Genomic DNA, 23,802 nt, shown 5'->3' on the forward strand with positions numbered 1-23,802 from the left:
GTATCCCTTGCGGCAAGAGCACGCATGACCTCAGAGGGGGCGGAGCTATGTGCTGTGTTAAGATGGAAGCAACACTTCCATGTTTGGACACTACATACGTAAGCTGCTTATTAGTGATAGTATACAACATGTGGATTGTTACTTTCATACCTTGATTGTCAAAAATGTTGTTTGTAATGTAACTTGTGACATTTCTATCCCCCCCAAAATGCTTTTGATAATCTGTACATTGTGTGTTGTATTTATGACTGGGGACACATTCTCTGGGCACACATAAATATGCTGAAATAATATGTATCCCCTTCTAACTTCATGTGTGATTAATGGGAAGAGTCCACATTCACAAGTTTTGTTGGAGAAGATGCAGCATTTGTACAGAATAAACTACATGATGTTAGTACATCAGTTGAGGAAAATAAGCAAATCACATGAATAATATCCTGTAATTTGATTATAGATATTATTTATTTCATCTTCTGATGGATTAAAAGTAACACCAATGGGAGCATTTAAACCTCTGCCAGACTCAATTCCACCTATTTGACTGATTAACACTATCACATAATTTATTCAGAAAGTATAAATAACAACAAATGGAAGATAGAATACTATTAACCGCAACATGCAAGTTTAAATAAAATACATTATGATTTGTACATTTTCAGAATGTGCTTGGTCTGTTTTTAAACTAAGAAAACACTCTGAAATTGTCTTTATTTTTAGGTTATTATGCCATGATTTTACCAGTCCGGCCTCCTTGGGAATAGATTTTCCTCCATGTGGCCCCTGAGCTAAAATGAGTTTGACACCCCTCCTGTATACAACAAAAGGCTCCAATATCGGTATTGTATTAGAAGTGAAAAAGTTACAGTCATTAATGACTGCTGAAGATACTACTACCGAAGTCCACTATTATACGTTATTAAAGATGGTCAGAGAGATCTGATCCTGGATCAAACGTAAAGTCGAAGAAGTAATTTAGGTCACGGCTTTATGCCGTAATGCAATGGAACTTTTTTTAAATTATGCTTCAAATCGCATACGAGAATCAGAAACGTATTTGTGTCTAACCTGAAGGACTCTCCCAGAACGCGGCTCTATTACTCGCAGGTTCTTGTCCTTACAGCTGGTGGCCAACAGACTGCCATCTGTGTTGAAGGACATGCTGAGGATGACGTCTGTGTGGCAGTCAATCATCTTTACCGGCTCACCGATCTCCAGGTTCCAAATCAGGACCTTAAAAAGAGAAGTTTTGTGAGTGGAGCTGTTAGTTTTTTGTTGTTGAATTCTCGGCATGAGGCAAAAGACAAAATGAGGTGTCCTCAATGTTTGTCCAGGACAGTGGGGTCTACTACAGTATAGCTTAGCATGTATTGACCTGATTGGTTTTAGCAAATCTTTAGTGTGCAAAATGTATCTGTCAGAGTTTGTAGGTGACAAACCCCAAGATGCAGAGATGGCGGCAGGCTTGGTACAAGAAAACATGATTTAATTTAACACTATAGCAAAAAAACAAACAAACAAAAGGGTACAAACAAAAGGCGTGCACAAGGCGGAGAACAAACTAGGCTATGAACTAAAATAGCACAAAGGCTAACTGTCGACAAAAAACAAAAACACTTACTGTGACACGAAGGAACTATGACATGAGCAGAGTGAACAAAAGTAGACAGAGCTACAACGACAAGTATTATGACAGGTAGTAGTGACATCGACAATGACAGGTAGACACTACAATAATCCAGCACTGACTGGAGGGGAAGGCAGGTTTAAATAGCAGCTGGCTGATTGACACCAGGTGTGGCCAGGTGCCAATCAGCCACAGCTGAGGGGAAGCAGCACTCAGGGAGACAATCAGGAAATGAAGACAAAATAAAAGCGCTGACAGAAAACTAAGACAAACGCAGAGGAAAAACTAAAACACAGTCAAACTGTCAGGGACAAGCCTGACAGTATCAGAGTAGCCGCTTGCATTTTTCCCTTTGTCTGCATGTGCCCCAAGTGAAAACATTTTTTTTCCCCCAATTTTATTGGCATGTTGATCTACAAAAACATTGAAAAACATTTTATTCAGTGATTTGCATTTTGAATGGCTAACATTGGAGAGGATTTTGTTAAAGCAACACATCTACGACTGTCCAGGGTCCCGGGTAATCTACAGTCTATCCCAGCCAACTTTAGTCTACACAGATATATATACAAAATGCATTTTAAAATCACTCCAGAATTTTGCAGAGTTTTTTGTGAGTGTTGCAGACTAAGGACTTATTTAGCAGTGTTTAAAAAAGAAGTAGTGATGTTTTGAAGCCTTTTTTCAATTACATTGCATCTGCTTGATATTTGATGAATTTGTTTTCGATTAATTTTGTTTGTAACTTTAATCCCGAAAAATAACATAATTTTAACATATCTAACAAAATATGCCCTTTTACACACACATGTGCATAGTTTGATAAACAACTAATGATGTTTTATTATATTTTTACTAAACACATGCAGTAAGAAAACCTAATTTACAAGTAGGCACTAGATAGCAGTACAATCTCATTCTCTAATCCCGTAGTCAAATTACTGTACTGTTGATAGAGCTTTCCATACTATGGTTATATCGTGATAATGTAGGTTGATGACAAATTCACAGACAGTGAAAAGCGGACAAACATGTCGTCAACACAATGTAGCATTCTTGCTAACGGCTAATGTCCCTCTGCAGTGCAAAGCAATTTCAAAATCAGCGATCCTTACATCCAGGGCGGCAAATAAACAATGTTTTTTACACGTCATCCCAGGAGGATGAAGAATAGCTAAGCATGCTACACTACACATTATAGGAGGATATGCTAACCGCTAAGCTAGAGCTCTTGAATGTAAACAAAGGTGGGCGGATCGATTCAGATATTATCAATATCGATACCAAGTACGGTAGTAAAGTATCAGGTGGGTGCCACAGTGGTTAGATTGATACTTTTTAATATCAAAATATCTTTTGCCATTTTTGTTATCGTTTACAAACTCGGGAGATACGTCAGTGGACACAGGAGGGCAAAAAGCAAAGGATTTAAATCAGAGCAATAGTACAACATAATTCAAATAGTCAATAGATATTGATAGCTACACTGCCATTGTGTGTTTTTGTCTGATTAGAATTGTGATACTAATTTTAATCATTCACTGATTTAGAAAATTTGAATTATCAGTATCAACATTTGTAATACTGCCCCTGTATCTATTTGGTACTGGATTGATATGCAATACCCAAATGTGCAGTATCGCCCAAAACTAATTTAAAGTATCAAACATCAGAAGAATAAGTGCTTATTATATTTTAACAGAAGTGTAGATAGAAACCTGTTACAGCAAAAACTAACCAGAAATAAACAGTAAAATTACAGGTAGAATAATGATAGTTTTGAGGAAATAATACAACTGTAAATGACGTAATATGTTACTGCAGATGTCAGCAGCTAAATTAGGAGCCTTTGTAACCATTTTGAAATGGTTGTATTATCATTTACATACCAAATAACATATTGTGATATGTATTAATATCGCAGTAGGCTGCAATGCAAATCGCAATATAGATTTTAGGCCATATCGCCCATTCCGAATTCACACCTGTGGACAATTCAGAGCCTACAATTACCAAACGTTCATGTTTTTTGACTGTGGGAGGAAGTGAAGCAGATATCTACTGAAGTGTTACCTTATAGTCGTAGCCAGCGCTGAAGAGGATGCCACTGCTCGTGGGGTGCCACTCAATCAGACCCACGCGTCTGCTGTGGCCGTACAGCTCCAGCAACGCCTCGGTCATGTTACGCCTCAGACCGCCATCTGGGATCTCCCATACTCGCACCTGACAAATTCACATGTACACTTATAAACACGCCAATCAGTACACATAGAAATAGAAACTGTATGTGTGTTTCATACGTAGACACTCAACTGATGAAATACCGACAGGAGCAGCGGAGTCTTTGATTTATATATATATATATATATATATATATGTATATGTATATATATATATATATATATATATATATATATATATATATATATATATATATATATACACATATATATGTGTTTATATATGTATGTGTATATATACTATATATATATGTATATATATATGCATATATATGTATATATATATATATATATATATATATATATATATACACATATATATATGTGTTTATATATGTATGTGTATATATACTATATATATATGCATATATATGTATATATACATGTACATATACATGTATATGTGTATGTGCATGTATATATATATATATATATATGTATATATATATATATATATATATATATATAGATATATATACACATACATATACAGGGCTTCACGGTGGAAGAGGGGTTAGTGCATCTGCCTCACAATACGAAGGTCCTGAGTAGTCTTGGGTTCAATCCCGGGCTCGGGATCTTTCTGTGTGGAGCTTGCATGTCCTCCCCGTGACTGCGTGGGTTCCCTCCGGGTACTCCGGCTTCCTCCCACTTCCAAAGACATGCACCTGGGGATAAGTTGATTGGCAACACTAAAAATTGGCCCTAGTGTGTGGATGTGAGTGTGAATGTTGTCTGTCTATCTGTGTTGGCCCTGTGATGAGGTGGCGACTTGTCCAGGGTGTACCCCGCCTTCCGCCCGATTGTAGCTGAGATAGACTCCAGCGCCCCCCGCGACCCTGAAGGGAATAAGCGGTAGAAAATGGATGGATGGATGGATACATATACATATATATGTATACACATACAGTGCCAGCTCGTGTTAATGGCTGTCCAGTGCAAGCACTGTTGGACACAGGTAGCTCCATGACACTGCTGAACCATTCTTTTGTGTCACTTGGCAATCTTGACTATCAGCATTCAATGTATCCATGGTGATCGAAGAAGATATCCCGTGGCTGATGTGACCGTCGTCATTGATGACTAGGCGTTCTTGCTCCGTGTGGGGGTTCTTGACCACATGCCCCATGACATGATCTTGGGCAGAGACTTTCCTATTCTGCATGGTCTTGTTCATCAGGCACGCAAGCAGAAAGCAAAGTCCAGTTCTACTCCAGCAATTCAAGAGGCTTATCCAGTACTCACCGAGTCACCCGTGCCCAGACAGCCAAGCCAGGGCTGGAGCCTCTTCCTGACTTGGACCCTTCTCTATGCCAGGGTGGTCAGAAGGGCCCCCCGAAAAGCAAGTGCCAGCGCCGCCTGGAGAAGATCCAAGGTATTCCACTGTTGGGTGATGTGTCAAGCTTGAAGCCTGATGGAGAGTGGCAGGTAGCTGACGTCTCACTGGCTCGCCTACTGGCTAAGATGAAAGATGCTAACATCCCGTTGCAGCCAAACCAGGGTGAGAAATATATTCTGGAAGATGGAGTCCTGTCTGTAGCAGATCAGCTAGAGAATCGCTTGGTGGTCCCCACCTGCTGTAGGCCCCTTGTACTCCATCCTGCTCATTCCATAAACTGGACTGGTCATCTTGGGCAAGACAAGAATCTCGCTCGAGCCAAAGGTCGCTTCTTTTGGCCTGTAATGGTCAAATATGTTATTGAGTACTGTTAAACCTGGAATTGGAATTACTGGCATTCACACCATCCCCTATCGACCACAAACCGACGGATTGGTAGAACGCTGAAGTCCATGCTGAGGAAGTTTGCAGATGACACCGGCCGAGACTGGGAGAAATGGTTTCCCTTCTTGCTCTTTTCCTATCGAGAGGTACCCCAAGCCTCTACCTGGTTTACGCCTTTTGAGCTTCTTTATGGGTTCCCAGTTCAAGGTCCCTTGGACCTCTTGAATAAATCCTGGGGATCTAAACCACCTGCACCATAAAGGGTTCTTTCTTATGTGCTGCAGATGTGAGACCGGCTAGAGCAATACAGAGCTAAGGCAAGAGAAAATCTTGGAAAGGCCCAGCTAAAACAGAAGACCTGGTATGACCAGAAAGCACGTCAACCTGGCTGTAACCAGCCAGGTCAAAAGGTCATGCTCTTTTGCCTCCAACCTCAAGCCATAAACTGCTGGCCCAATAGCAAGGTCCTTACGTGGTCAGACAAGCTGGTCCAGTCACCTATGAGATCTCACATCCGGATAAAAGAAAGGCATCCCAAGTGTACCACATCCACCTTCTGAAGGAATGGAAGGAGAGGCAATCCTCTGTGGAAGGAAAGGGTGTCCAGGCCTGTCAAGTACCTACTCAAAGCAAGGAGTGGAAAAGGTGATGCTGGCACGTGAAGTGGGAATGGAGGATGCTGTGGAGGAGATTGATCTGTCCATGCTCACTACACCAAAGAAACCTGATGTGAGTCACTTGTCTGCACACTCTGCGCTTGAACTCTTGCGAGTGTGTGAAGAATTAGCAGTTTTGTTCAGTGGTAAGCCAGGAAATACTCCACTAATTGAGGATGTAATTCGCTTAAAGAACCCAACACCTATCCGTCAGCGCTCATACAGAGTGCCTGAGCGGAAGGTGGAGCCCCTCAACCATGAAATCCAAACCATGCTGGATCTAGGAGTAATCAAACTCTCAAACAGTGAGTAGGGTAGCCCCATTGTCCTTGTTACGAAGAAAGACAACACGATACGACTATGTAATGACCTATGCGAAGTGAATGCAGTTTCTAAATTTGAAGCTTATCCTATGCCACGTATTGATGAACTTCTTGAGAAGCTGGGCAAAGCTGTGTTTATTGACCTGTGTAAGGGTTACTGGCAAGTGCCTTTAGAGAAGGAGTCACGCGAGTACACTGCCTTTCGTGGCCCAAAGGGTCTCTATCATTACATGGTTATGCCGTTTGGATTTCACGGAGCCCCTGCAACATTTCAGTGGCTAATGGATCACGCTCTGCAGGGGTGTGGCCAGTTCTCTGCTTCCTATCTCGATGATGTGGTGGTCTTCAGCACTTCCTGGGAAGACCACCTCTCTCACCTGCGTCAAGTCCTGCTCTGGATCCGTTCTGCCGGGCTCACTCTTAACACCCAGAAATATGAGTGGGCCAAAACTGAGGTGCGCTACCCAGGTTACCATCTTGGCAATGGGCAGATACATCCTCAGGTGGACAAGGTGAAGGCTATCCAAGACAGTCCTAGACCCTGGACAAAGAAGCAAGTCAGGTCATTCTTGGGGCTTTATGGGTGGTACAGAAGATTTGTGCCCCACTTCTCTACCGTCACAGCTCTTCTTGTCGAGCTGACAACCAAAGCATCTTCTAATCCAGTCAAATGGACAAAAATATGTGAAACTGCCTTCGCGAAGGTCAAAGCTATTCTATGCTCTTCCCCGGTCTTACAAACAACAACCTTACAACCAGAGATTCCTTGTTCAAGTCGATGCCTCCAGTGTGGGCCCAAGGAAAGGAGGTCAAGGAACAACCGCTTCTCAATCTGAGCTGTAAACTGCATCCCAGAGAAACTAGGTATTCTGCCATCAAAAAGGAATGTCTTGCCATCAAGTGGGCGTTGGACAGCCTACGTAATTGCCTTCTAGGACGGACTTTTGATCTGGAAACGGACCACCAGGCATTGAGCTGGATCAACTCCATGTCTCGTCTCCCTGAACTTGCTGTCGCTAGAGAGGAGGGAGGCGATGTGACAGTTTGACCCCTCCACACTGTCACTGTTTGCCCTTAACTTCCTCTCAAACCATGCACATTTGTTAGGAAGCACAACATGGACAAACAACACAAATTTAATCTCTTTAGCTAGTGAAAAGCATGCACTCAACAAACAAATCACAACCTCTCACTCACCAAAGCTCTGAACTGGTAGCTAAAAGAGTCAGGGTGGGGCTGAGGGCTTTATATAGGTGAGCACACCTGCCCTCACTAATAAGGCCCAATTTGGGCCAAACCATGGTTCTCAAAAGCTGGGTGTTAGAGAAGGACACTGGCCATTTAAAAGTTATGATCTCCAAGCCTGAATCCACTGTAGCAAAAATGACTGATCTCCAAGCTCAAATGTTGTATTTAAATACTTTTAGACTTGTGATGGTTTATTTATGGTGTATTTACAAAAGAACAGCATTTTTAATCCCCCCGTCAAATTGGTCCCAGCTAGTGGGAGGGGCTATGGGGTATTTAAGTGGAAAAATGCCATTGTTCTGACAGTCTGCTGTCTGTCACTGCCAGAGGAGGTTCTCTGTCCTGAGCAGGAACTCAGATCTCCATGCATCACCAAACATCTACTGAGGTGATTATTTTGATGATGAGATTCAGTTGTGTTATAACCGGTTAAATGAGTTTGGTTGCTTTGCTAATTGATTTTGCTAAATCTGTTTTGATGATTAAATTCTTTACTTTGACATATTTGACTATTGACTTTGGATTGTGAATACATTTGTTATAATGGATGATTTATTTTTTTAATTATTTGATTATTGAAGTTATTTGATTCAGTATGAATATGCTTATTTTGATTAATTATTTAGGCCCATATTTGATTTAATGCATGCAACTTTGAATTTGATTTAGAATATATATTTACTATATATACTATACTATACTAATATTACCTCATTTATTAATATTGCATATTTTGATACTTGGTTTCCTGTTGATTATTGTTCTCCTTTGACACTTTGGAGTTTAAATAAATGTTTGTAAACAGTTTACAACTGCATGCTTTGCCATCCTTGGTTTGAAAGTCCGGTTTACAAAGGTTACATTACCTTCACCCGAGGCAGGTATTAGAGACCTTGGATGGTAAAATCCCTAAATTCTTTGCAATAGCTTGTTGAGAAATGTTGTTCGTAAACTGTTCGACAATTTGTTCACAAAGTGGTGACCCTCGCCCCATCCTTGTTTGTGAATGACTGAGCATTTCATGGAAGCTGCTTTTATACTCAATCATGGCACCCACCTGTTCCCAATTAGCCTGTTCACCTGTGGGATGTTCCAAATAAGTCTTTAATGAGCATTCCTCAACTTTCTCAGTCTTTGTTGCCACTTTTGTCAGCTTTTTTGAAACATGTTGCAGGCATCAAATTCCAAATTAGCTAATATTTTCTAAATATAACAACATTTTTCCAGTTCGAATGTTAAGTATCTTGTCTTTGCAGCCTATTCAATTGAATGTAGGTTGAAAAGGATTTGCAAATCATTGTATTCTGTTTTTATTTACGATTTACACAACATGCCAACGTCACTGGTTTTGGGGTTTGTATTTTGAGAATGTGCAACTGGCCAGTAGAATATTTGCTGCGGGCTGCAAATAGCCTCCGGGCCGTACTTTGGACAACCTTGGCATAGATCAAACGTTGTCTAAAGTAAAATACCTAAAACAGATCAGTGGTTTCCGTTAGGACTTATGTTGACTGGACAGGAGTGCGTTTGTAGCAAAATGACAACCTGCTGGGGTATAAAGGTCGATGGTGTCACTTACCGACGTGTCCTCCGAACAGGAAGCTACAATGTTTTCGAAGAAGGGATTCCACTTGATGTCCAGCACGTTGCCTTGGTGGCCACATACTTTTGGGTAGTGAGAGTCCAGACGGCCTGTCTGCAATAGAGACAGATGCACATTTGTTTCTCTTCCGGATTATGTATGCATTGTCCAAAAGTGGGATCAAATTTAAAGTCTTTAAAAAAAAAATTATGTGCATACACATGGACACTTTAACAACTTTAAAACAGATTAACTGCAGGAAAATTAGGTTATTGTTCATATTTAAACCAATATGGAAGAGAAAGAAGAACACCAGAGGAGTGTTGTTGCAATAAACGCTTTTGTCCACATGGGGGTGCTGTCTCACAATAACAAACAGTAGTAAACTATGATGTCATGACTGTTTGATGTCACTTTAGTCCAATGACCTCGTTTTTTTAATGCCTAAGAGATTTGTGTTACGTCACATTCTGTGAATTCGGCCCTATGTGTTCAGGGTTAATGTGTGCGTTGATTAATTTGTCGTCCTCAGTCAACTCGAAAGATGAAGACTTCCTGTGACCCTTATTTCTGACACATGAATGGATTAAAGCACCCGAGAACCAAACAATGATCTGCGCATAAAAAAAGTACTTAATGGAATGTTTCAAAAATTGAAATGAGCAGTAATGTAGGCTTAAATAATATTGGGAAAACATGAGCAAATCTGAGGACATAGAATTCAATATACAGTAAATAGAGTGTACTTCTTACTGTATGTACGGGCATCTAGTTGGAAGGGAAAGTGGGAATGTTTTATTTGGCTTTTGTAAAATTTTAATATTTGACTTAAAAAAACAACAACACAGCATTATAAATGCTGAGATAAAATAAATACAGTTGTGAACAGAAAATAAGTATTGATGGTACCCAAATTGAAATCGTAAATGAGAATACATTTTTGGGAGTAATAATTGATAGTAAACTATCATGGAAACCTCATGTCAGACACATTAAAACAAAAATCTCCAAAAGCCTCTCAATTATAAACAAAGCAAAACTATACCTCAATGAAAATGCACTCGGTACTCTATACTGCACCTTGGTACTCCCATACCTTACATACTGTGTTGAAGTATGGGGGAATACTTACCACAACACAATTCATCCTCTGATCATATTACAGAAAAGAGCAGTGCGGATCATTCACAACGTTGGTTATTTAGAACATACTCATAATCTGTTTATGCAATCAAAGTTGCTCAAATTTGATGACCTTGTTAAATATAATACATTAATAATCTTATATAAAGCATTTAATCAATTATTGCCGCCTAATCTACAACGTTTTTTTATAAGACGAGTGCAGGCTCATAACTTGAGAGGCTTTGGATATTTCTTATTGCCGAGAGCTCAAACCACTCGTAAACGTTTTTGTGTGTCTGTATGCGGAGTAAAACTATGGAACAAACTGGACTTACAACACAAGCAATGCCAAACTATTAATGGATTTAAACTTTTATACAAACATGGGGTCTGGTTCAAATATAGAGATCATCATCAGCCGTTGTCAGTCCACTGCTGGACGAAAGCCTCAGCATGTTTCTGCCATAGTGAACGATCTCTAGCTGCTCCCTGCCACTGCACTGTTCCCCAATATTTGTCTATTTCATCTCGCCATCTCACTCTCTGTCTTCCTCTATTTCTGCTCCCATCCATGGGTCTCCATGATGTCATTAGGGAAGTCCATCTATTATCTGTTCTCCTACTGATATGTCCAGCCCACGTCCACTTACTTAATTTGATAGTTCTCATAATGTCTTGGACTTGCGTTTGTTTTCTCATCCATTCATTTGTTTTTCTGTCTTTATATGTGATTCCGAGCATATTTCTTTCCATGTTGTGTTGTGCTGCTGCTATTTTCTTTTCCATTTTATTTGACAATGCCCAGGTTTCAGCTCCATATGTCATGGTTGGTAACACGCATTGATTAAAGACCTTTCTTTTTAGGCTTAACGATATTTCTCCTCTCATGATGTTGCTCAGTTTTCCATATTGGCACCAGCCCAATCTGATTCTCCTCCCTATCTCCTGTTCTTGACTCTATTCTTTCAGGCTAAATCTCTGCCCCAGATAGATATATTCATTAACTTCATCAATTTCATTTCCATTAACAGTCACAGGTCCATGAGGTACCATGGAATTTGCCATAACTTTTGTTTTCTTCATATTCATTTTCAATCCACAACATTTGCTGGCATTTGCAAGGTCTTTAAGCATATCTTCCACTTCACTGATTTGCTCTCCCAAGACAACAATGTCATCTGCAAACCTCAGATGATTAAATTTGTCTCCGTTGATATCAACTCCTTTAACCTCCCACTCCAGAGAGCAAAATATGCCTTCCAAACAAGCTGTAAACAGTTTAGGCGAAATTGTATCGCCTTGTCGGACACCCTTCATGTGGATTTTCTCGCTTGGTTTGTGCATCGTAACTGTGGTAGTGCAGTTTGTGTAGATGTCCTTGAGTAAGTTTTTGTACTTATGATGAATTCCTTGATCTTGCAGAGCTTCTAGAACCGACTGTGTCTCCACCGAATCAAATGCCTTTTCATAGTCTATGAAGGCCATACAAAGTGGTTTGTTGTATTTTTGGCATTTTTCTTTGATCTGATTCAATGTATGAATATGGTCCATGGTAGAAAAACCACTCCTAAACCCTGCTTGTTCTCTGGGTTGGTGGCTATTAAAAGTATTTTCCATTCGATTTGTCAGGATTCTTGTAAACAACTTGTATATGTTTGAAAGAAGGCTAATAGGTCTGTAGTTCTTGAGGTCCCTCTTGTCCCCTTTCTTGAAAAGGATGATCATGTTAGCTTCTTTCCACTTCTCTGGCACTTTCCCCTGATGTAAGCAAGCTGTGTATAGCTTTGCCAGCTCCTTATCAATGACATCCTCCCCCTCTTTAATTGTGTCAATTAAAATATTATCTGGTCCTGGTGCTTGTTGTCTATTACTATTATTGCTATGTTGTCTATTACCGTTGTTGGTTTATTCATTATTCCTACATTGTTGATACAAATTATTGTTACAGTGTAATAATTACTGTTACCTGTGGTAATGCCACTATGACACAACATCTGTATTATAATCCTTGAACAAAGTAAGAGCGAAACTCATGTGAATAATCACTCAATGGAGAACTGGGGGTGGGATTAAATAAGTTATCTTCTTCCCACTCCCTTTCAGGCAAAACTGGACAATCATGCACTATATTAATTTATATTATTATGTGTTGTCAACTTGTACTTTTTTATGTCATTGCCTGAAATAAATAAATAATTAAATGAAAATTCAATAATAAGATTGTTTGAAACAAATCAACGATGTAAAAAAAAGTGAAATGTTTCGTTCGAGCTGAATAAGCAACCCTAATTTTGGACACTTCACTCAACACGGACGACATTCACAAGGATGTGAAGAATAAGGATGAAGTGATGAGAAAGAAAGTTGCCGCATAGGAGAAAGTTATTTACAAGTCTCACGTTTGCATTCCATTGCACATAACTGTGGTGCATTCAAGGACCCTCAATAAAGTTAGAAACAGTCACTAGGTTTTAAAGTCAGGGGGAGTCCAAGAGATGCACAAGTAATACGATAATATGTTCATAGTAATATTCATGTATTATTAGGATTCGTATTACCCGCTTATGATAATTGTACATGAGTAAGAAAATCTCTACTTTACATTCTGAAGAAAAGGAAAACTTGACGGATTTGTAGTTTTATCAAAGTGAATAATGATTATTTAGATTTATACTTTATAATGTATTTGTTGGGACTTTTTTGTAAAAAAAAACAAAAACAAACATCAATGTCACAATCTGGTCGCGTTGACAAAGGTCGCGTTTCTCAGGACTAGCAGGAGGCAAAGTGCAGGTAAGAATATTTAATTTTACGAGAGGAAAAAATAACGAAAGGCTGTAGCACATAGCATACACTTAAAGGCAAACCAAACAAATCGAGAACGTAACTTGTCGCGTGTAGCAAACATTGATCCAAAGACTAATGCTGGGTCACTGAGGAATATAAAAGGGAGTGGGACTACTAATCGTAAACTGAAGGTGTGTTCATTTCGTGTCCATGGCAACAAAAGTCAACATAGGGAAGAGCGCGGAGGACATAACCGAACACTAAACTGCATAGATACCCAAAACAAGACATGACCCGGGAAATCGAGTCATGACAATCAAACCATTAAAAAAAACACAACATTTTTTAGGGTGGTTTATCGAGATATAATCTTGTCTAGATATGTTAATCCCATTTATAAAAATCCACAACCCAATTAAGGTTTTTACATGTGTTTTAAAAAGATGGGTTCAACCAAATTCATGCAATTGTTTTTTTATTGCATGTAAAATTGTATGTATGGGGCGACGACGTTGGATTAAGGGTGGGAAGAGTGACCCTTCAGATTGGAGGCCCAGAATTTGGTGCTGCGCCCCTGGACATATAAACTGCATTTATCATTTAGTATGAGTTTTTTTTACGCATGGCTCAGTGCTCCACTCTGATTGACGAGGGAGGAGAAAAGCACAGGAGGTGGAAAGAACAAGGAGGAAGAAGCACTGAGACTAACTCAACACAAAGTCCGGCCTGCACAGGCAGGTCATGACACCCAAAGCTTAAAATGTCAATGCAAAGATCTGCCAATGTGTTTACACTGGTCCAGGTTTCTCTATGAAACAGGAGCAATCTAGTGTTTATATGTACGCCTCTGCAAAAGAGGATCAACTTTTACAGAGCAGGATATAATTATTCTGTTGCACATTCTCCCACATGGCCGGCCTTTTACTCCTTAGACACAATACAGCATGCTGAGTCATGGTTATGTATGCTAATTGCTATTCTGTTGGTATAGTTTATCAGACAGACACATGCATGCAGCACCAGCTGCTTTTCTACCGACAGTAATAATAATAATAATAATAGTAATAGATTTTATTTGTAAAAAGCACTTTACATTGAGTAAACAACTTCAAAGTGCTACAGTGTATTAAAAAAATAAAATGAAAAGATAATAAAAACTAAATAAAAATAAAAACTAGATCAGCAAAATTGCTAGAACGAGTTTGCATATATCTATAAAAAGGCTTTTTTTAAAAAGAAGGGTTTTTAAGCCTTTTTTAAAACCATCCACAGTCGGTGGTGCCCTCAAGAGGTCAGGGAGAGCGTTCCACAGACTGGGAGCGGCGGAGCAGAAAGCCCGGTCTCCCATTGTTCGTAGCTTTGTCCTCTGAGGTTGGAGGAGGTTAGCCTGTCCGGAGCGTAGGTGTCGTGTGGAGGATTTGGGGGTGAGCAGTTCTTTGAGGTAGAGGGGGGCATTTCCATAGAGGCACTGGTGGGTTAGTAGGGAGACTTTGTATTCGATCCTGAGTGGAACAGGAAGCCAGTGAAGGGATTTGAGAATTGGTGTGATATGGTCATATTTCCGCACTCTCATCAGGATCCTAGCAGCACTATTCTGTATGTATTGTAGCTTCTGGATGTTCTTGCTGGGGATCCAAAAAGTGCGTTGCAGTAGTTTAGCCTGGAGGAGACAAAGGCGTGGACGAGCCTCTCGGCATCAGAGAGAATGAGTGAGGGGCGGAGTTTAGCAATGTTCCTGAGGTGGTAGAAGGAGGTCTTGCACAGTTGTTTTATTTGAGCCTCAAAGGTAAAGTGAGGGTCCATTCTAACACCCAGATTAGTGATTGAGGATGAGAGGTGAATGTCGTGGCCGGAGAAGGTGATGCTGGTGATGGTGTATGACTTGAGTCTGATGTGGGGTGCCGACTAGAATGGCTTCGGTTTTGGAGCTGTTCAGTTGAAGAAAATGATGTTTCAGCCACGCAATTATCTCCTCCAGGCAGTTGGTAAGTGTGGATGATGGCAGGGCTGCGGAGGGGGTTGGCTTTGCTTTTAGGTAGAGTTGAGTGTCATCGGCATAGCAGTGGAATGATATTCCATGCTGGCTGATGACACGGTAGTTTCATTTTATGCATGTTTTTTTTGTTTTTTTTACATTGTACGGAGCAGACTCGTATTCTGTTTGGAATATTTTTTGTATGCACGTTCCATTTCAGATACATGATAAGACAGTGGGAGAGGCAGCAGCGATGAATCACAAAGACTCTGAGAGTCTGTGTCTGAGGTGTTTGTGAAGCCATGTGTCATGGGCCCGTCTGTGTGCCAGGTGGTACCGGCGGTAGCTCTTCCCCCTGCTAGTATAGCTTTGTCCGGGGGCAGTCATGTAACCGTCGCTGTAATATGTCAGCTGTGACCGAGGATCTAACCTTGGTTTATTGTCAGCATCAGGGAAGGAAAGAGAGCTGGTGTCTAAATGAGACATGTACCTTCAAGCTACTATCCGTATTATTCTATTTCTAAATATTTTTATGAAACTCAAATAGAAAACCTCATCCAAACTTCGAGTTTTATCCTCTCGTATATAGTATGTTGGCTTTTCATCCATCCATCCATCCATCCATTGTCTACCGCTTGTCCTTTCGGAGTTGCGGGTGTCATGTCTGTGTGATCATGTTTTGTTTTAGTCATGTTCGGTTTTGTTTTTGGACTTTTTGTGCACTTTTGTTTGTTTTGTCACCATAGCAACCATTAGTTTTCACCTGTCACGTCACGCACCTGTTTCACGTTTTGAGTCACGCACCTGTTTTCACTAATCATGTCTGTAGTATTTAAGTTCATTGTTTTCAGTTTGTCTTCCTGGCGACATCCGGATTCATACCCCTGTCACACTCTGTTTACCTCTGCGCACTTCATAGTCCATGCCAAGTAAGTTTTTGTTTATTAATGCCACAGTTAGTGTTTTTGTTTCATTGTTCACAGTTTCTGCCTATGTGCAAGTTTTGTTTTCAACAGCCTAGTTTTGTACCTCCGCCATTGTGCACGCTTTTCGTTTGTTCTTTTTTGATATATTAAATAAAATATGTACTCACATTCCCATCTCGCCCGAGCCAACTTTCCGTTGCCTTCAGGAAAAACAAAACCCAAGGACCGAGTCTTGACAGCGGGGGGGTACCTTTTCTTGTATTGTATTCCCAATGTCACATATTTCATGTACGCATGACTGTATACAACGGCATCATCGGGATAGCGAAAGCATGAAACTGTCAAACGTATATACCGTATTTTCAAGGACCATAGAGTGCACCACGATATAAGCCGCACCCACTAAAGAAAAAATGCCGCACCTGACTATAAGCCACAGACATATATGTTGTAAAAGTAGGTATTGAAACAGAACGATTCTGTGAATGTTAATTTTCATACCTTAATTGTTTCAAAACGGCAGTAAAACGGCTAATCAAACAAAACAGAAGTCATCGTCATGGACCCACTAGCTGCGGACGCTAGCTCTCCAATCAGCGAAACAGACTCAATAACTCCACGATGATGTTTTGGGGGAATTTACTGAGGAATTTGTGAAACTGGAACAATACAAAAAAAATGCGGTCGTAAGTTAATAATACTAACACAGACTCACGTAAACGTGTTAGCATATTAGCTAATGTTAACCACGCTAGCACGTATAAACATGCATGAAAACACTCCTACAGACATCACACATGGGACGGTTTAGTAAGTATAAACAGTTTTAATTATACTGTGACTAAAACTGTTGCTTGGAGTGATGAATGAAGAATTCATACAAGTAAAAACGTTATGGCTAGAAGATTTAACTACACAAAAAAAGCACTACCAATAAATGGAAGGACACCGCAGCACCTGCAGTGAGCAATACATCCAAAAGATAGCGCTGTAGCACAAACAATAACACTTTTTTTTAAAAATACAAATATTTTTATTAATGCCGTCAGCAAAGACAAATCCATCATTTATTCACTTCGTTTTACAAGCCGCAGGGTTCAAAGTGTAGGAAAAAAGTAGCGGCTTATAGTCCGGAATTCACGGTAATATTGCTGTTTCGGCATCACATAAAGCCTGGTTTATGCTACACCGGCTCGCTGTTCCCCCTTCCAAACTCCCTTTGCGGAGATTTACGTGCACCTCCGCACTAAAAGAACACCTCCAGGCAACTTCAACCCTTGACTAACACCCTCCCCCCTCCACATCCCACCTCCCCGGATTGTAAATAATCAAATGTATATACTTGTTCTTATGCTTTCTGAACTCACTATGTTCTCTGCTCGCTGTACATATCCTACCAAGTCAGACCTACACTGTTTCAATGTCCATTTCTCTGATGATGCAATTGTTGGTGACTGAAGTGCTGATATCATCCAAACCTAACCCCCCCGTCCGACCCCCCCCCCCCCCCCCTCCACATCCCACCCAAATAATGTAAATAATTCAATGTACATACCGTATTTTCCGCACTATAAGGCGCACCTTCAATGAATGGCCTATTTTAAAACTTTGTTCATATATAAGGCGCACCGCATTATAAGGAATAGACGCTACAGTAGAGGCTGGGGTTACTTTATGCATCCCATAGTTGCGAGACCTGTTGTGGCTCGTTATTGGTCCATATATAAGGCGCACCGGATTATAAGGCGCACTGTCAGCTTTTGAGAAAATTGGAGGTTTTTAGGTGCGCCTTATAGTGCGGAAAATACTGCACTCTGATGATTAACTTGTGTGATGACTGTATTATGCTGATAGTATATATTTGTACCATAAATTGATTTGCGAGGACCCCGACTTAAACAATTTGAAAAACTTATTCGGGTGTTGCCATTTAGTGGTCAATTGTACGGAATATGTACTGTACTGTGCAATCTACTAATAAAAGTTTCAATTAATCAATCAATCAAAACTCCAAAAACATCTAAATAACAAAGCCTGTGAATATACAACTGTGTCAGCATGCATACAGCACAACGCTTTCTCCTCCTATTTCGGTCAACTTGTGCAATAAAAGTTACTGCTGTAACTGTTTTGATAGTCAATTAGTTATCGACTATCTTCCCGATTAGTCGACTAATTCGTTTTAATTCTACCATCTGAGCCAGGCCGTCCCAAGTAACTGTTATTACAGCAAGAAACTGTCTGCTCTGTTGTCCACAAGACATTCTATGTGTATGTTTTATGCTTGAAAAGTCTTAAACATTCATTATGCGATCTATCGTGGTCATTTTTGCTGGTAAGTGAGAAATAAGATTTGAAATGTAATCACTCCTCAACGTCTCTGTCATGTAAATGCTTTCTTTTTGCTTTGTAAACAGGAAGCTGTTCTAATTGACTTACCTGAATAATTGAAGGTAAATAAACAAATAAGTACACGTAAACTGGGAAGTGAGCACGCTGGTTTTATAAACTATATTACGGTACTTAAAAGACTTTGTGCACTAGACAGGATCCGGAAGTAATTGTAAGTTAAGCAGGAGGACGACAATTGTGCCATTTAAATAATAAATAGTTTATTTATTGTTACATAATGCTGTTCTTCATCCGTCGAGAGTTGACGTGCGCGTTTGAGCCCCGCTTAGGGACAAATTCAATTGGCGAGGATAATTCTGATTGTTGAAGTTGCAGGGCTTGGACAACGTTACGAGGCCACACGTACCGTATTTTCCGGACTATAAGGTGCACTTAAAGGGGAACATTATCACAATTTCAGAAGGGTTAAAACCATTAAAAATCATTTCCCAGTGGCTTATTTTATTTTACAAAGTTTTTTTCAAAATTTTACCCATCACGCAATATCCCTAAAAAAAAACCTTCAAAGTGCCTGATTTTAACCATCGTTATATACACCCGTCCATTTTCCTGTGACGTCACATAGTGATGCCAATACAAACAAACATGGTGGATAGAACAGCAAGATACAGCGACATTAGCTCGATTCAGACTCGGATTCCAGCGGCTTAAGCGATTCAACAGATTACGCATGTATTGAAATGGATGGTTGTAGTGTGGAGGCAGGTAGCAAAAACGAAATTGAAGAAGAAACTGAAGCTATTGAGCCATATCGGTTTGAACCGTATGCAAGCGAAACCGACGAAAACGACACGACAGCCAGCAACACGGGAGAAAGCGAGGACGAATTCGGCGATCGCCTTCTAACCAAGGATTGGTGTGTGTTTGTTTGGCATTAAATGAAACTAACAACTATGAACTAGGTTTACAGCATATGAAATACATTTGGCAACAACATGCACTTTGAGAGTGGAGACAGCCCATTTCAGGGCTGTCTGCATTTAAATGTTTTTAAGCTAAATTATTGGTAAACACAGTTTATGTATAATATTTTACATAAAACCGCGAGTAATGAATAAAGTTTTCATCAATTAATATATTCTGTAGACATACCCTCATCCGCTCTCTTTTCCTGAAAGCTGATCTGTCCAGTTTTGGAGTTGATGTCAGCATCTGTTTTGAGTGTCGCAGGATATCCACACATTCTTGCCATCTCTGTCGTAGCATAACTTTCGTCGGTAAAATGTGCGGAACAAACGACTGACCATTTCGTCCGCTTTCCCCACAGCCTCGTATTTTGAACAAATTTCGTCCAATTTTTTGCCACTTTTGCATCTTTGGGCCACTGGTGCAACTTGAATCCGTCCCTGTTCGTGTTGTTACACCCTCCGACAACACACCGACGAAAGTGATAAAATGGCGGATTGCTTCCCGATGTGACGTCACAACGTGACGTCATCGCTCCGAGAGCGAATAAAGAAAGGCGTTTAATTCGCCAAAATTCACCCATTTAGAGTTCGGAAATCGGTTAAAAAAATATATGTTCTTTTTTCTGCAACATCAAGGTATATATTGACGCTTACATAGGTCTGGTGATAATGTTCCCCTTTAAAATCCTTTTTTTTTTCCTCAAAACTCGACAGTGCGCCTTATAAACCCGGTGCGCCTAATTTACGGAATAATTCTGGTTTTGCTTACCGACCTCAAAGCTATTTTATTTGGTACATGGTGAAATGATGAGTGTGACCAGCAGTCAAACATAATATATACGTGTAGACTGCAAAATGATGGCAGTAACACATAAGAGATATGTGTAGACTGCAATATGACTCAAGTAAACAACAGCAACATTTTATATGTTCCATTGAAAATATAGAACATTACACACGGCGCTCAATAATCTATCAAAATGTTTTAGCACGACGTTGGTAAGCTTGATGGATTGTACTGTGCTTCAACATACAAGTATTAATATGGTGCGTGTATAGGGTAAGACATTATCTGACTTCTTTTTTTTCCACAATATTATGCAAAAGCAGCTTTTCTTACCTTCTGGTACCTGCTGATCTGTACTTCGGATCTGCATAAGTCCTGAAAAATTGTGCGTGTCCGCCTTTGTAGTCCATGTCGACACCGTAGTCGATAAGCTTCTTCTTTTTCTCTATGTTCTTGTTAAAGTTAAAGTACCAATGATTGTCACACACACACTAGGTGTGGTGAAATTTGACCCATCCCTTGATCACCCCCTGGGAGGTGAGGGGAGCAGTGGGCAGCAGCGGTGCCGCGCCCGGGAATAATTTTTGGTGATTTAACCCCCAATTCCAACCCTTGATGCTGAGTGCCAAGCAGGGAGGTAATGGGTCCCATTTTTATAGTCTTTGGTATGACTCGGCCGGGGTTTGAACTCACAACCTACCGATCTCAGGGCGGACACTCTAACCACTAGGCCACTGAGTAGGTTATAGGACATTCATCCTCCACTGTTGCCATAAAGTTCTAACTTATATATGTCCGTAAACTCGCCATGAAAGCGCTAAAACATACCGGTGTAGTGAGTTTACATTATTCACGAACTTCAGTTACTAGAGAGTTCCGGCGGACGTTTTTTCACGGGCCACATTTCCTTGTTGTTGTTGCACTAGTGAGCCACGGATGAGGAGATGCTTCTCCGTTATTGATTGAAGTAAAGTCTGAATGTCATTAAAACAGTTAGCTCCATCTTTTGACACTTCTTCCACACCCGTCCTTGCACGCTACACCGCTACAACAAAGATGACGGGGAGAAGACGTTGCCGAAGGTGAGCCACGTAAATAAGACCGCCCACAAAACGGCACAGCCTGAAGCGACTGTCAGAAATTGATCTGTAAAACATAATTTATGCAACATTTTGAACCACCATTACATGTTATGTAGACCACAAGGAAGTGTTTTTATTTTACAAAAAAAATAATTGTAATATGACTCATTTAAGAAAAAAGATCGGAAATAGACCATTCATCGGCAGTACGATTTATAATCCGGTGTGCCCTATGGTCCGGAAAATACGGTAATTCGCGGGGCATTGGTGGCATTTCCGTGAATAGCAAGTTCCTGGAGGGACTGATGATATTAGAGATGCACTGATAAGGCCTGCAGGGACAAAATGCTCCTTTCAAGGATTTTGAGTCAATCTGTGCTGTTGCATCATTTAAAAAAATCTAATTAATAATGATGCTGGATTAATTTGATTATTCATATTAATTTTGACAGCCACTCTGCACGCTATGTAGAAAATAGTGGACAGGCGTGGCGCAGTGGAAGAATGGCCGTGCGCGACCCGAGGGTCCCTGGTTCAATCCCCACCTAGTACCAACCTCGTCATGTCTGTTGTGTCCTGAGCAAGACACTTCACCCTTGCTCCTGATGGGTGCTGGTTAGCGCCTTGCATGGCAGCTCCCGCCATCAGTGCGTGAATGTGTGTGTGAATGGGTAAATGTGGAAGTAGTGTCAAAGCGCTTTGAGTACCTTGAAGGTAGAAAAGCGCTATACAAGTACAACCCATTTATGTCACAAAACAACAGAAATAGCAAACATATTATTCAAGCAAAATTCATATCAAATGTTGTTTTTTTTGGAGCTTAGCATCGCAAAGCCGCCATCATCTGACAGAGGTTGCCGCCCGCGTTGCACAGACACGGGATTAAAGTAAACGCTGAGGTCATCAACTCAATAGCCGCCAGGAAATGCTTTTAAGCACCACTTGAAGCCGGTTGCGTCCTTTGGATGATAATGGATCTCACAGAAGAGAGCGATTCAGTGGTCGATGGTACGAGAAGTTGGAACCAGAAAGTACGGTGAAGAACAAAGCAGAAATAGCATTTGTTGTGATGTCCATGCAAGGTTTGGCCTGGAGGTGCACAACCGGAACCTAATTGCAAGATAGTGTTATCTCTTAATGTTGGGCATATTTTATGTAATAGTGCCCACACTAGGGCCAAGCAATTTTGACAAAAACTACCGTATTTTCCGGACCATAGGGCGCACCGGATTATAAGGCGCACTGCTGATGAATGGTCTATTTTCGATCTTTTTTCATATACAAGCCGCACCGGATTATAGGGCGCATTCAAAGTCATATTATATATATATTTTTTCTAAATGGAAAACACTTCCTTGTGGTTTTCCATAACATGTAATGGTGGTTCTTTGGTCAAAATGTTGCATAAATTATGTTTTAAAGATCATCTTCAAGCCCCTTTCTGACAGTCGCTTCAGGATGCGCCGTTTTGTGGGCGGTCTTATTTACGCGGCTCACCTTCGGCAGCGTCTTTTCTGTTGTAGCGGTGTAGCGTGCAAAGACGGGAGTGGAAGAAAAGATGGCGCTAACTGTTTTATTGTCATTTAGACTATACTTAAATCAATAACGGAGCATTATCTTCTCATCCGGAAACAACAACAATGTGTCCCATGAAAAACCGTCCGCCGGAACTCTCTAATAACTAAAGTTCCTTGGGTGAATAATGTAAACTCACCACACCGGTATGTTTTAGCGCTTTCATGGTGAGTTTACTGACAGATATAAGTAAGAACTTTACACTACTTTATATTAGAAATGGCAACAGCGGAGGATGAATGCCCCATAACAAGAAGATAGAGAAATATAAGAAGCTTATTGACTACGTTGTCGGCACGGACTACAAAGGTGGAAGAGCGCAATTTTTCAGGATTTATGCAGATCCCAAATACAGATCAGCAGGTACCAGAAGGTAAGAAAAGTTGCCTTTGCATAATATTGCGAAACAAAACACCAGATAATATGTCTTACCTTATACACACACTATGTTTAGTGCGCTGACAATCCATCAAGCGATGCGGCTTCATAGCTTACCAAAGTCGTACTAGAAACATTTTGACAGATTTTTGAGCGCCGTGTATAATGTTTTATATTTTCAATGGAATATTTACATTTTTGGTGTTGTGTACTGGCATCACAATTGCAGTCTACACGTATCTCTTATGTGTGACTACCATCTACTGGACACATTTATCATTTCACCATGTACCAAATAAAATTGCTTCGAGGTCGGTATGCAAAACCAGAATTATTCTGTACATTAGGCGCACCGGGTTATAAGGCTTACTGTCGGGTTTTGAGAAAATAGGGTAAGTCACGTTTCATTGCACCTTCTACATCGAATGCATAATTATTCCTCCCT

The 23,802-nt window shown here is 40.4% G+C and overlaps 1 protein-coding gene across 1 annotated transcript in view; it reads right to left on the reverse strand.

Annotated features, from left to right (window-relative positions):
- Positions 1-23,802, reverse strand: part of coro2ba (coronin, actin binding protein, 2Ba) — a 116,402-nt gene that overhangs the window by 17,105 nt on the left and 75,495 nt on the right. Inside the window, exons 3-5 of the mRNA XM_061974916.2 lie at positions 9,400-9,516; positions 3,704-3,853; positions 1,072-1,236 (exon numbers count right to left, since the gene is read on the reverse strand). Coding sequence (XP_061830900.2) covers positions 1,072-1,236; positions 3,704-3,853; positions 9,400-9,516 — 432 coding nt within the window. The remainder of the gene's footprint in view (positions 1-1,071; positions 1,237-3,703; positions 3,854-9,399; positions 9,517-23,802) is intronic.

Source organism: Nerophis lumbriciformis, linkage group LG15 (assembly GCF_033978685.3).
Source record: "Nerophis lumbriciformis linkage group LG15, RoL_Nlum_v2.1, whole genome shotgun sequence".
Lineage (NCBI taxonomy): Eukaryota > Metazoa > Chordata > Actinopteri > Syngnathiformes > Syngnathidae > Nerophis > Nerophis lumbriciformis.